Consider the following 14112-nt stretch of genomic DNA (forward strand, 5'->3'; position numbering starts at 1 on the left):
ACATCATTTTTTGCGTTTATTGCAATGAAAAACCTTATTGAATTCATGCAAGACCATTTTATAATATGCAATGATTTCATAAAAGCCATTTTATCACTCAACCTTTTCAGGTGCAAGTAAGTGTGCTCCTGTGACTTCCTCATAAAACACATACAGCATTAGAATGATGGCAACTTTAAAAAATAACTTTGACTAATTTCTGCTTTGTTTCTTTCAATTATCTGTAAAGTCATGACACTGGCGACAAGGACCTCCTGCTGAAGTTGATAATGAGTGTTAGCATGTGTATGTTTCAGGAAGAAAAAATGTGGCATGGAGGCTAATTATCACCTCCGATAAATAAGTTACACCTCACAGGAAAGTCTGGAACATCTGTCAAGACACACACACAAAGACACACACATTTGTGGATACTCACGGTTCAGTCCAACATCGTGATAGGTGAGGATGGCGGGCTTGTTTCCTTTTGGTGCACCGCGAATCACCACATGCAGCATCCCATAAGGGGTTTCAATATCATGTTCCTGTGAAACACACACAAAAAAGAAACAACACTCTCACTCACCTGGTGGTTTGCACATATTTGCACCTTTTTGTAAAAACATTTGCACCTGAATCCTCCCAGAGCTGCAAGGTGTGAGGAGGAGCAAAAACACACTGCTACAGCTCAGTAACCTCAAAACACTATTTACCTTATACACTGTGCACGCTTAAGATATTTATAATTGAACCTGATTTTTATTGAGCTTCAATCAAATGCTGCTTTAACATAAACAGCCAATCTGTGCAGGGATCGCTTCCTCTCACAGTATGAGGGAGATGCAGGGGCTCAGTCATAGATAGGCAGGAGGTTGGTCATTAGTGTGAACAATGACCAATCCTAACAGTCAATTATTGGATATTGATTGGCTTAACATTTCATGGTCTGCAATAATTCAATACTAAATGGGCTGAGATGAATCTACAGACAACAGTAAAAAAAAGAAAGAAATTAATCATTTTAAAAAAAAGCTGACTCCAACTAAAAACATGTCTGTAGACTTATTGTGCATCCAAATCTCTCTTTGTTATGACCCACATTTTGTCTGCATCCATTGGTCAGAGCAAGCCAAACTCAAAATGGAGGTGTGTGTTTGCATGAGCTGCGCAATGTAGAGAAACACACACAAACATGCTCACAAAAAAACAAACACTTGGAGCAGAGTGGCGTTTTGGGATTATCATGACTGGTTTAGGCGTTTAAGCTGCAGTGAAGCCTTTATTGATGATGCTGACAGTTTTATCTATACAGACCACTTGACACACACACCCACACATCCAATACACACTGACACACCTTCATTATTGTCCTCCACTCCCTTGGGATTGTTTTTTTCTCCCCTTTAGCTATTCAGACATAATAAAAACAGCTGACTGCAAATCCTCTGTCAACCTGCCCCTTTCAATCTGCAGCATCTTTCAACAACCGCCTGCTATTTGTAACACAATACACGTTAACTATGGAGTTATTTAAATCACTCCCAATTGACTTGCAGTACACAGACAAAGAGTATTTACTCTATGGATAGCTCCTAAAACTCTATATAACCCCCCCACACACACACACACACACCCCACCCCCACCCCACAGCAGACAGTCATGCAGCCATCATTTATGAGTTAATCCAGACAGATTATCTCTCTATTATTTCAGCATCAACATGAGTCTTATCTGCCATCAGCATTCTAATTTGAGGCAGTTAGTGCACCAGGGGATTTGTGCACCATCTGTTTTCAATGACTGAATTCTGCAAAAAATACAAGGAGACATTGCAAACGCATGATGACCTTCAGATGTGCAGGAGGAAACACACTGGGAGGAATTTGAAATATCTTAAGGTGGGAGTGGAATTTGAGCTTTCCAATTAAAGACATTCTGCTCTCCTGTCAAAATGATCCATTTTCTTTCATTTTTTAAAAATTAGTTAAAGCCCAAAAGTGCATCACAACACATTCAGCAAGAAAAGACCAAAAAAGCTGCCTGCATCAAATTTCCTCTGATTGCTCCTCCCTTCCCTTCCTTGCTCTGCTTCAAGGTTGCTAAAATGGATGATACTGCAGAAGGATTAACACTTTCTCTACACACACACACACACACACACACACACACACATGTATTTATCCGCAGAGGAATGCGCATCAGTGCATTGCACAGCATCTGTGATAACGTGTCTAAGTGTGTCAGTGTGCCACAGCCAGAGAATGACCCATCATTTGGCCCTGACTCGGCAGTTTCTCTTTCTCAATACACAATATATATTCCACAAAAGTATTTCTACACAAATACATTATACAAGATTATTCAAGGATAATATTTAAACACATTTTTGCAAAGAAATACACTAAATTCAACATTTATGCGCAGACATAAGCAGCTCAAAAACCATCACCAGACAATTTCCTAAGACAAAGACATTCTGTTTTAGAATGTGTGTGTGTGTGTGTGTGTGTGTGTGTGTGTGTGTGTGTGTGTGTGTGTGTGTGTGTGTGTGTGTGTGTGTGTGTGTGTGTGTGTGTGTGTGTGTGTGTGTGTGTGTGTTTGACTCACAAACACTTATGAATAAATCTCACTCACTCAAAGCAAGCATCCTTCCATTACACACTCTCCCCTGCCACTCACCCCATCCCAGCACTCAGGCATGGCTTCACAGTAAGTGTTCTCTCAGTCGAAGAAGAAGAGGAGGAAGAGGAGGTTGCAGACAGGCAGACGAGCAGCCAGGCCTCTCCTGTTTTAAAGGACTAGGTCCTGGTGAGCACTCGCTGTGTGATGGATAGCTGGGTGATGCTGCAGGCTGCTGCAGTGTTTACTGAGCTATACTCCCACACACACTCTTAAAACTAGGAGCTGCTGTCTGCCTCCTCCTCCTATCCCTCCCCTTTCTTTCACACTCTATAGGCACCAGAGAAAGGGAGTGGAGCAGGCCAGAGATGATTGGCTCAGAGTGCTGCCTCCCCTTCGCAGGATTGGTCGTTTGTATTGTCAGTCTGTAATCTGAAGGCGCTCTCTCTCTCATCAGCACCACCGCTCTAGTTTTCTCTGTTTTCCTCATTAACCTTGTTATTGTTGCCCCTTTTGGCCAAAACAAAACAGCTGTTGTTCAATAAATTAGCATTAATGAGACCAAATCTTCTGTTATAATATTAGGGGACTTGAACTGGAGCTCTGCAGTCAGTCTGGGCATGACATGTTTGTGCAACAAAAGAGCACATTTGTTTAAGCTGCTCTTTTATGGCCAGGTCACACCAGCTGCAACATTTTACAGTGAGATAAAGTAATAAAGGGAATCAATGTGATCTGTGGATTTGCTCACAAATTTCTCATATAATTTCAATTTTGGTGAACTTCCATGTAGCTTTGCATACTTAACCAAGAGCAAGCTGACCTGTATTAAGTTATATTAAGGGTCTGAACAACCTGCCTGGGGAAATCAGGCTGGCTAAGTATTAGATTTCACATCTCTTTTTACAATATACTTTAATTAATTCAGTAATTTTATTAAATTAATTAATTTTCTTTAGATGTCATTATGATTTTACCGTCGCCTTTTTATTGAATTGTATTTGAATTGTGTCTGTATATTATTGTATTATCTATTTCTGGAAGTGGTTTAACTTATTTTATTCTGGTTGAGTTAATGTCTTTTGTTACATACACATACACTCTCTATTTCATTCTTTAAACTGGAGTTTGAAAACCTACAATAACTCATTTTTGTGCCATTTGACATTTTGAACATTAGCAAACTATTCCAGCAGAAACATAACAGCATTTCATTTGGAGTCACATTTGGATCCACCTGATGAATGTAAGTTCAATATTCACTCTCCTTTTTACTCTCTGTTTTCGTTTCCATTAACTCCTGAAACAATACAGTATGTGACTGTTTAGCAGCTAAATGCTCCGCTATGTTCACTAGTTGCTAACGTTCTCTGCTAACATTGTCTGTATTGCTGGGCAGGTAGTCGGCATTTAGGTCTTTTTACTAAAAAAAGTAGAGTCAGAAAAGGTTTTACAATGAAGAGCTGGCTGATTTTAGACAACAAAACAAGACTTTTATTAAAGGATATATCGAGCAATGTTCTTCTTCTTTTTTTATTGTCATCAAATCTCATGCAAAGCCAAACCATCAATGAATTGATCTACTATTGCATGTGTATCCAAAGCATCATATATCTTTGCCACAGACCTCTGTTGTTGTCCAAAAACTATTAAAAGCATGTAAGTGACTCACAATGTTGCATTGGATGACATGTTTCTTTGCACTGTAATCATGTTTTCAGTCTCTGAAGAGTGGTTCTGTGTACTGTAGATGTCTCTGAGCATGTGCAGGAGCATGGTTCCATTTAACAGAGCTTCACTAGCTTGATTTGCTACATATCACAACCTCTGGTATTTTTGCCCCATTGTAATTTTCTGAAAAGAATGTGTGATATCTTACATACCCAAACTCCTCATAAAGAAGTAACATGTCACTCAGTCTAGTGATGTAGCTCATTGACGTGTTTTTGAGTTTTGTTTAATACAGTATAGAGGAATAATGGATACACACACATTTGTAAATAGAGTTGAGTTCATTTTTGGTTTGGCTCCAAACATGAGATTTGTTGACATTAAGAAAAATATGGAAAATTGAGTCTTATTCTTTAAAGACTACCAGTCAGTTAATAAAGACTTTGTATCCTTTAACAGACAGGTTGACGCTTTACATAGCCAGCCCCTCAGCTCTGGAACAGTCTTCCATTTAGTATTTGATTTGCTGACGCTGTTTCTGCTTTTAAATCCTGTCTTAAGACACATTTTTACAGACCTGCCTTTTTATTTTTGTTTATTTTAATGAATTCACCTGTTTGATCTTTTTGGATAATTAATTTGTTAATTTTTGCATATGATCTTTTAACTGTGTGCTTGTATCTTGCTGTTATACAACAAAAAATGGAATTATTATTATTATTATTAGTAGTAGTAGTAGTAGTAGTATTACACATACTCAATCCTTCACCAGCAATGGTTGAAATTTGAGACAGAAAAAGATTTTTTTTTAAAGCTGCACTGTTGAAATAAAATATTATATTGAGGTTTTGGTGAAGGGTGAGAAGCATACGTGCATATTCACATGACTCTGATGGTGTCACTGTCACTATGATGCTGACTACAGCACACGCACACGCACACTCTCACTTACACACACACACACCTACACACACACACACTGGTCCTTCCATCCTCTCTGCTTTGCTCTCTGGTGTCATGCAGCAGCCCGCACTCTTTTTCCTGTCTCTTCAGCCCCATATCTCTCCCCCCTTTTTTCTCTCCCCTCTTTTCTTTCTCCATCTATCACCCCTTTTTCCTGTTGACAGAACACGCGGTGTGCTGACTCAACTTGAAACACCACTCTTTGCTTTCCCTTCCTCCCTCTCTGACTTTGTCCCCCTTTCCTCCACAGAGATTAACTCTCTCCCTGCTGACTCAGCTTGACACTGTCTACTTTAAATATACAAAATCTGCCAGCAAGCGTTTGACAGACATTGATGGCTAGGAGGGAATTTTAACAAATATGATATCATGGTACACAGAAGCGGCTTTGAACTGATTATTATCAGAAGGATATTCAAGCTCCGATTTGATAAAATGGTGCTGTTTTTTTAAAGATTTAATCACAGTACTGCACTGTCACATCCAAACATTAGCTGGGTTTTCTTCTGTTTTATCATCTATTTAGGTAGTTATGCCACATTTCCTCTCCTGATAACTACTATATATGCAGTGCCATAATGCATTAGCACCCCTCTCCCAATGACACACACACATGCATGCAAACACACATCACTGGTTTCTCCATTAATTTTGTAAATGTGATATTTTGTGCTCATCGTTTTAAACCAGCTTCTTGACTTGTTTAATTTCTATTTCTTATATAGACATAGACTTGTTTAAAAAGCAGGTGTTTGCATCTACAGTACCTGTGTCTATGACTGCATCATTATAGACTCTTAAATTGCTCCTATTGATACTTACGAATACTTCAGCTTGACATTAGATTGTCATTTTTTGTGTGTAGAAGTCTGTCTATCTTTTCCAAACTGTAAAACTATTGTTCAGTCAATTTTATGCCTGTACTTGATTATTAGTTCTGCCCCATCACCACTTATGAAAGTAGTCCACCAAAGCATGTTTTATGACTAATAATCACCCCATGACATTATCTATAAAGCTTCTTACTGAGAGTTAGATGAGTACATTGATACCACTCTCATGTGAAAGCATTACACAGTCAGGCTCCTGCATACTGTATGTGGCAGACCTTATACTCCCCCTACACATCAGCTCACTCTCTTAGGTCAAACAGGCAAAATTTGCTCTCTGCTCCATGCACCCGCCTCAGGACCCGTGGTGAGGCTGTTTTGTAGGCTGCACACTTACAGTCTTTTGATTCTCTTTATTAATTTAAAAAACAGCTGAAAACATCTGTTTCATCATGTTACGAAGTTTTAGTTGAATGAATCACAAATAAACATAAATTTGCCTGAATGTGAAGAGCACTGGCAGATTTACAGTTAACCTGGCACACTATTTACGGAGTCTATTCATGATCTGAATTGAAAAGATGTTGACTTTAAATCCCTCTCAGCTCTTCCTGATGACACATTCTGCTGTAGTTGTTTAATAAAAATGCGAGCTCCCCTGAGCCGTGTGCTTCCACGCAGAGTGAGTGATCTTCTGCAGAATAAGATCATTTGTCTGTCAAGGTTTTATAAATAACTGCATGATGAGGACACCAGAGAGCTCTTTGAACAGAAAACAGAGACTAAATGTTGCCTCATTAAATAAGAGCCTTGAAATATTCAGTTCTTGCATTACATTTCTTCTTCTTCTTCAAAATAGAGAATAATAGTTTTTCATTATCTGCAACTTTTACAGATGAACACAAATGAAAAGGTCTCTAAAAAAAAAGGTATTAATTATTATTATTCTAGAAGTGAGATAGAGGCAGCCAGCAGGCAGATGTAATGCTGCTCTCAGTTTTTTGAAACCCTGAAGTGTCAGGTTGAAGTGTGAAAGAGAGGTGTTTCATGAGAAATGTTGCATCGTCTGACACTCAGCACATGTTTGATTAAAGTAAAGCAGCCGAGCTGTTATATGTGTGAACTTCACTTTCTCAAAGAAAAATAACAACCTAGAGGACTTCTCAAACTGATGGCGTAATCCTTTCTGCAAGTTTTATAATGACAGAGATACAGGTGCTCTGATTAGCTAAGTTTAAAAGTGATAAAAGATTGAATGAATGCACTCTCATGGTACAACAGTTTTTAGCACTTAATTTTAATTAATGTAACATCTTGTAAAGTGTCCATGCTCTGAAAATACAAACTCTGGCCTTACTGCTTTCCAAACTCCATTAACATATTGCTCAATTTAACACACCTGAGTTCCCAGATGACTTTCACAGATACTCCTCCTAAATCATAACATATGACTTTGTATGACTTTTCATTTTGGCTGATATTTAACTTTAACAGCAACAACAAGTGACAAGTGATATAGATTAAAGTACGATATGTAATGTTACTGTTTGACATTCCGAAACATGTCCATACGATTTTTATAACCTATGATTTAATGAAATGAGAGTTCTGCTTTATGAAGCATGACGCTGATTTGTTTATGTATGTGAAGTGTGGCAATACTGAGGTAAAAGAAATGATCAAGGTTTTTTCCATGTATCATATGATAAGTCGATTTATAGACATGATGATGTGATAATTATATTATTGCACGATAATTCAATAACTTTTAATTAGAAGACCTAGGTAGTGGATTTAAACGCTGGACCGTATGTCTACATTAATAACTTGTGCTGAATAATCTTTACTTAAGCATTACTGTATAATCCCTGTTATATTTTTAGCCTTGTGAAATGACACATATCTATGCTCCACCATCCTTTTCTGTCTTTTCTCTATTGACTCAGGCATTACTGTTTACCCAAGTGAACAAGCGAGAAAAGATGACAAAGAAAGAAAGATAAGGGACTATAAGAACACAAGGCACAGTGATAAGAAGAGAGAAGGTAACAGAGAGGAGAGAGGAAAGAAGGAGGCTCAATCTCAACATGAAAACAGCAACACACACACACACACACACACACACACACACACACACACACTCAAATCATACCTTCCAATCCCCTGCTGGCATCAGCTGCTCACAGCTCTCCTGCAGAGAGAGAAAGAGGCAGAAAAAGGGGAAGAAAAAAAGTTAAAATTGGAAGTGGATAAAGTGAGACATTCACACATATTTCTCACGTATTAAAGGGTGAATCCACTGTTGGAGATGAGGGCCGCTATAGTCTCACAGAAGAGCTGCACAAGCTGTGCACTGTAGGTCCAAACCACAGACAGGAAAAACCCAGTTTCCCAGAGCCACCTTAGTAGAACTGCACTGTCTTGGAGGGTTAGTTTCAATTCAGGATGTGTATATTATATTTAACAATCATTGCTGTTCAGAATCTCAGAATTTAGCAGCAAAATTGGAGTTTATGTATACATACTGTGTGCTCCAGTGTATCACATTCTAAAAAAACAGTGAAGATTATTTACTGAAGTGCATGTGGGAAACTGGGGAAGAAATCAGCAGTAAAAAGTGAGGAAAGATGGTGTTTTAATACAGGATGAGAGAGAGAGAAAGAGCCTAGCAACCAGATTCTCCCCTAAAACACCCCACATCTGTGAACAAGGATGAGCCGGGTCATATGATTGGAGCATTAAAAAAATTGTCATCTGACCACAGTGAGTGTGGTGAGGCAAGTCAGAATCTCTGCGAGCAAATCTGACTCCCTGACTGCCAAAATAGACTGACATTTTCAGTGACATTGATGTATGACAAGCTGGCATCAGTAGACATGACAGCTGTGCTAGCATCAGCTCAAGTGTTACAGTTTTTAAACACTCTGAATTGAATTAAACATCAAACAAAATAGCATTTTGGATACATTTTTCATGTATTGAAGAACATTGTATCCTGCAGTGGAGATGCTCACTTTTCAGGTGTTTTTTTAAAGGGGAATCTGTTGCTGACTTTTCCTTTAAGAAGAGATGTATTGAAATAAAACAGCTTATTTTAATGTGTACCAGTGTGCTGGAAAGTAACAAAAGCTTAACAGCAACATGTGTTTCATTTATTTTTATTACTGGTTTTGTTCTTTTCCAACACAAGCACATTCTAACCTGTGTTACTTCAGCACATGTCATTTAAGAGCTTATTCCTGCTCTGCTGTCTCCGTAAAGCTCAAAGCGGAGCAGGAACATCTGACACATCTGGACCGAGACATGCACACAAGGTTAGACACCGGTTACGCATGCACACGTAAAGGTCTTAGTTTGTGAGTTCACGCGGGAGATTTCTGAAGAGATTTCTGAAAGAAAATATGACAGGATTAAAGATGGATATATAAATACAAAGTAAAAAGGAATAGTGATGGATTAATGCAGGTGGGAGGGAAAGAGAAAAGAAAGACTTTTTGTGTGTTATTAGCAGTAAAGAAGATTGAAGGGAACAAAGTTAGATCAGGGACACACCTAGAGAGAGAAAGACATCACTAAATCAGGACCTGAAGCTGCCCTATAGAGGAATATGACATTTATAAATAACACCAAATGAGCTGTTAAGTTTTCCAATATGCTGCTGTATCATCACCAGAACAGCAGGAGATGTGAGGGGGGAAGAAATCCAATAAATTGATGTCTCCTCTCAACTGAGATGTGCAACTGAAAGGCACCTCCTGTGGATTTCATGCAAATGGCTCTTGGTTGTCGAAGGGAAACAGTTAGCGGTGACAGTACGGTGGTCGGACCAGCAGGTGGCACTCTTCTCTTTCTTATCACTCCCCATCCAGCCGTACAGTGCTCAGAGGGGTGTCCAGAAGCTCAGCTTAGTGAGAAGGGGGAGATTGTCGAACTTAAATGTGTTTTATTTGACTGAAGTTTGCTGCGTTTAGAGGATGTGAGGAAGAAATCATTCTCCACTGTGTGATCCTCCTTTAGCTGCATAAGCTGATGTTAAGTTGTGTTGAATCTGGCTGCAGCACTGCTGTGATGTAATGTAAGGTGTTTGTTTCTTCCCTCTCTGATCTTGGAGTGTCTGGAGGTTGTTTTTTTTAATGTAGATTTTGGCCTAGATTTGGGGCTTTTCAAAAAAAAAACAGGATCTCTGCTGAAAAGCAGAATTACTGAAGCGGTAAATTTTATTCATCAGGTCCAGGAGGAGCAGAGGACTCACTTGATGAAGTCTGATTTTAAGAGACGCCATGAGTGGAGATGTCCAGACTCAGAAGGGAACAAGTTGTCTAGAAACCAGTGCATCAAAGGCTATAATACTGTTATATTAAGTTCAGCAGAGGTGATAACAGATGTATAGTGGATGACCCTTTATGTTTGGTGTTGCTGTATTTAACTCGAATTCTACTTATATTAGTTGCCACCGACCAGTTTTTATTATATGACTGTATATGGTAAGTGTTATGGGACATTAGACAGGTTGTAGGTCATCAAACTATTATGGTTTTTCACAGACTGTTAGGTACAACAGCTGCTATTCATACAACAGAACATGTGAGGGATCAGCCAACTAAAATAATAAAGTGGTGTTTCATCACTGGATATACTGTAAGCAAGTCAGCAGTGGTCAAAGACTTCACTGTACTTAAGTATCAATTTAAGTTACTTGTATTTTAATTTAGAATTTCCATTCTGTGCTACATTTATGCATTATTTTGAAGATCAAATATTTGCATACAAAACATATCATTTTATAAAATATGAAAGTCATAGATAAGTGTACCCAGCTACTGTAGTCACACAATTATCTCCCACAACATTAAAATGTTGCTTACACTTTAATGTTTCAGTAATGATCAGATTAGATTTGAATTATTTTGATAGACTTTGTTATGATAATGTATCACAGGTATTATTCTGCTGCATAATGGTGTGGTACACTGATACTTTAACTACATTATACTGATAATATTTCTGCATTTTCACTTTAACAACACCTTGAGTTATTTATCAATTAAATTATTGGAGTTTTTTTTACCTGAGTAAATTATTACTTCTTCTTCTCTACCTCTTACACCACTAAAACTCACAATGGAACAGTAATATGTTTTTCTACTACACTATTTTACAGCTGTAGATAATGAGTGTTTTCAATGGTAGATACAACTCAACACACATTCTGCACAATAACTACATTGTTCATGTAAATTTATAAACTGCCTAATATATTTCCTATTAATTTTTGTTCCATGATTTAGTTCTTTTAAAAAAAAAAAAAAAGTTGTCTTGTCATTAGGTTAGATGAGCGCTCCAGTGCTCTGATGTCTCTGGTGTTTCTGGTTGTTCTGGTAGTTACCGGGAGGACCCCGCTGGTCCGACGGCGGGTCTGGCGGAGCCAGTGCCGTGCGATGACATGCCAGCGGTGAGTGGGGCGACTGGGGGGAGGGGGGTTGTTAAGAGGCGCGGGGCTGGCGGTGCAGGCCGGCCCCCCTGATGCCTCCTCTCCTTTTTCCTGCTGTGTTGTGAAACAAGCACAAGGTGGTTACTGGGTAAAGACCAGGAGCAGAGACAACAGCAGCATACAATAAACATACACATCATTCATTTTCTGATGCAGTGTTTATGGAGGACCCTGAAAAGCTCCTTTCTAAGCCTTTAAATGTCACAAGAAGGCACCTATGTCCTCTCTTGGCTTGATTTCAATCAATCGTTACCACAAAGGTCAACCTGGCACTTTCCTTTAATTGGAAGAGAGGAACAGGTTGTGGGTGGAGAGGTGGAGGAAAACCACCAGGATCAAGCCGCCAGCTGCAGCTCTACACCTGAAATACACTGCATTCATGTCACATAGGAATTAAGCCTCCAGGCAGAAAATGCTGTAGCTGCTATGATATACTTTCAGGGCCGCAACCAAGATCCTAGAAAAACTGAGGCCATGAGTCCGTATATGAGACTCTGTGTATATCTAACTGTGCAAGAATGCAAATAAACACAGGAAAGCTTTTTCCAAGATGGCAAACTGCTTTATAAATTAGTCAAATTGAAATATATTGAGTTTTAAAGCCACTGAAACTAATATCGACCTTGGCAATATACAGAGGACATGACCTCAGTATTCTTGGTGGTAGCTGCGGCCCCTTTTCTTTGAATACAGTAAAGTCTGATAATACAGTATATATCACACTTGATTTAAATCGTCTTCATATTCACATATTTGAGAGAAAAAATCTGAAGCAGGGTCAAGAATTATTTATCTATTGCAAATAAAATTCCCCAATAAAATGATTATGATGTTCCTGTTTGGATACTGCAGAGTCCAAAAGCACCAATCAGTCTGAAAACTTTTTTCCTGACTTCTTGACAGCTTCAAAAAAGTTTCCACAAACAAAAACATGAATCTCTCTGAGTTGTAAAACATCTCTGTAAGGTCTATGCAGTGAATGCAGAGTTAGCCCGATATGGCTTGCAGTGAGTCAGACCATTGTTTTACCACTGTTTTGTGCCAAGAGGTAATTACTCAGTAACTGAACTTAAAGGTCACTAACGCAGTATTGCACAACACCACGGCAACAGACCCAAAACGAGCTGGAGGAAGACAGAAAGAGAGAGGCCGGAGATTTAAAAAAACTGCAAGCGAGTCTGAGCTGCACTGATAACAATAAAACCAGCGACCTGACGAGTCAAGCAAACATGTAACCGGATCGATGAAGCAAGTCGATGGCCTCGATTATTTACGAGCAGCGGTACGTAATAAGCCGACCGAACGACTATCTGGCTTGGATGAGCGGATCAATAGCTGGATTAGTCATTCTCATTGATGCACAACATTTTAGGCTACTTCTAATAAGCTTCTGAGTCACACAACCCCGACCTACTGTATCTCCTGCTTCATTTCTGACACCGGCCAAATGAGTCACGGCGAATGTTTTTAGTCAGTGGCTTCATTCACCACTTCACACACATTCCTCCAGCAAAGAGGCTTGTCAGGAGTAGGAGAATACTCTACGCTTGTTTATCCTTAGCTCAATATGTTGTTTTGATGCTATTCTGGCCAGTAATGATTTCTTCGCCTGTTTGCTTTCCTGAACGATAAAAACAACATTTGCTTCTCATAATGGGCTGCCATTCATTTCTCTTTGAGCTCGACCGTTCTGCTTTATTAGCTCAAGCACTCTTTATCTACTTTTTTACACTTCCTTCGCACGGCTTTCACGAATAATAGCCGACTCGCTTCACTTAGAAATGGCTGTTTGACAGATTTAACTAGAAAACTGGTCTTTTTGCAGGCATAAGTCTCGCCCCTTAAAGTCGCTTTTCCATCAAGACGATCAGGCATCTCCGCCGCCTCCATCTTTGAATGGCTCTTAAATGTTCGAGAGCCCCTGATTCAACCCCAACCTGTTGCTGAGGTAATAAACAAGTGGACTGGAATAAGTGGCCTTTATGTAACCACCCACTGCTTCATCTATGCCTGTTTTTTGCCTCTCTCTCTTTGTCCTCCACCACTCTCTCTCAGCTTAAATGAGCTTTCATCTTTTCATAGTGTTGTTATCAAAGCGTCACGGTTGGATGGAGTTCATTAATTGCCTCCTCTGCTGGTAAACAAGCACATTGTCTAATTATAAGCCATCAGAGCTAATGAGTGCGAACATCTCTTTCTTAATACGGCGAGAGTTTCAGAGTGGTTCATCAGAGTGGCGCACACACTGATCAGCGTGTAGACACCTTGACAGGACACACACGCAGCGAATAAAGCCGACTGACTGACCATGTCTGAGTCCAGCCCTCTCTGCTCCGGCAACAGGGGCTTCTCCTCGGTGAACTGCTGCTCCTTCATCCCCGCCATCCTGGACAGCAACCTGCAATCACCATGGCAACGTGCACAAACACACACACAAACACACACAGACACACACATCTAAGGTTACACTATCGTTTCATCATGCGGGATGTCTGTGTTTGACCTTAAAAAAAATACATAATACATAATTCATCTGCATTTGCATCGCTCCTGGTGGG

The 14112-nt window shown here is 39.4% G+C and overlaps 1 protein-coding gene across 6 annotated transcripts in view; it reads right to left on the minus strand.

Moving 5' to 3' along the window:
• Positions 1 to 14112, minus strand: part of ndrg4 (NDRG family member 4) — a 48731-nt gene that overhangs the window by 12205 nt on the left and 22414 nt on the right. For 2 of the 6 annotated variants that reach the window (XM_062421656.1, XM_062421655.1), the window contains exons 1-2: positions 2660 to 2680; positions 419 to 524 (exon numbers count right to left, since the gene is read on the minus strand). In XM_062421656.1, the coding sequence (XP_062277640.1) occupies positions 419 to 524; positions 2660 to 2680 (127 nt within the window). Of the gene's footprint in view, positions 1 to 393; positions 525 to 2659; positions 2681 to 8215; positions 8255 to 11449; positions 11609 to 12953; positions 12965 to 13857; positions 13953 to 14112 lie in introns of those variants that run through there. The other 4 variants (XM_062421652.1, XM_062421651.1, XM_062421653.1 and 1 more) reach the window with 4 other exon arrangements.

Source organism: Scomber scombrus, chromosome 6 (genome assembly GCF_963691925.1).
Source record: "Scomber scombrus chromosome 6, fScoSco1.1, whole genome shotgun sequence".
NCBI classification, from domain to species: Eukaryota; Metazoa; Chordata; class Actinopteri; order Scombriformes; family Scombridae; genus Scomber; species Scomber scombrus.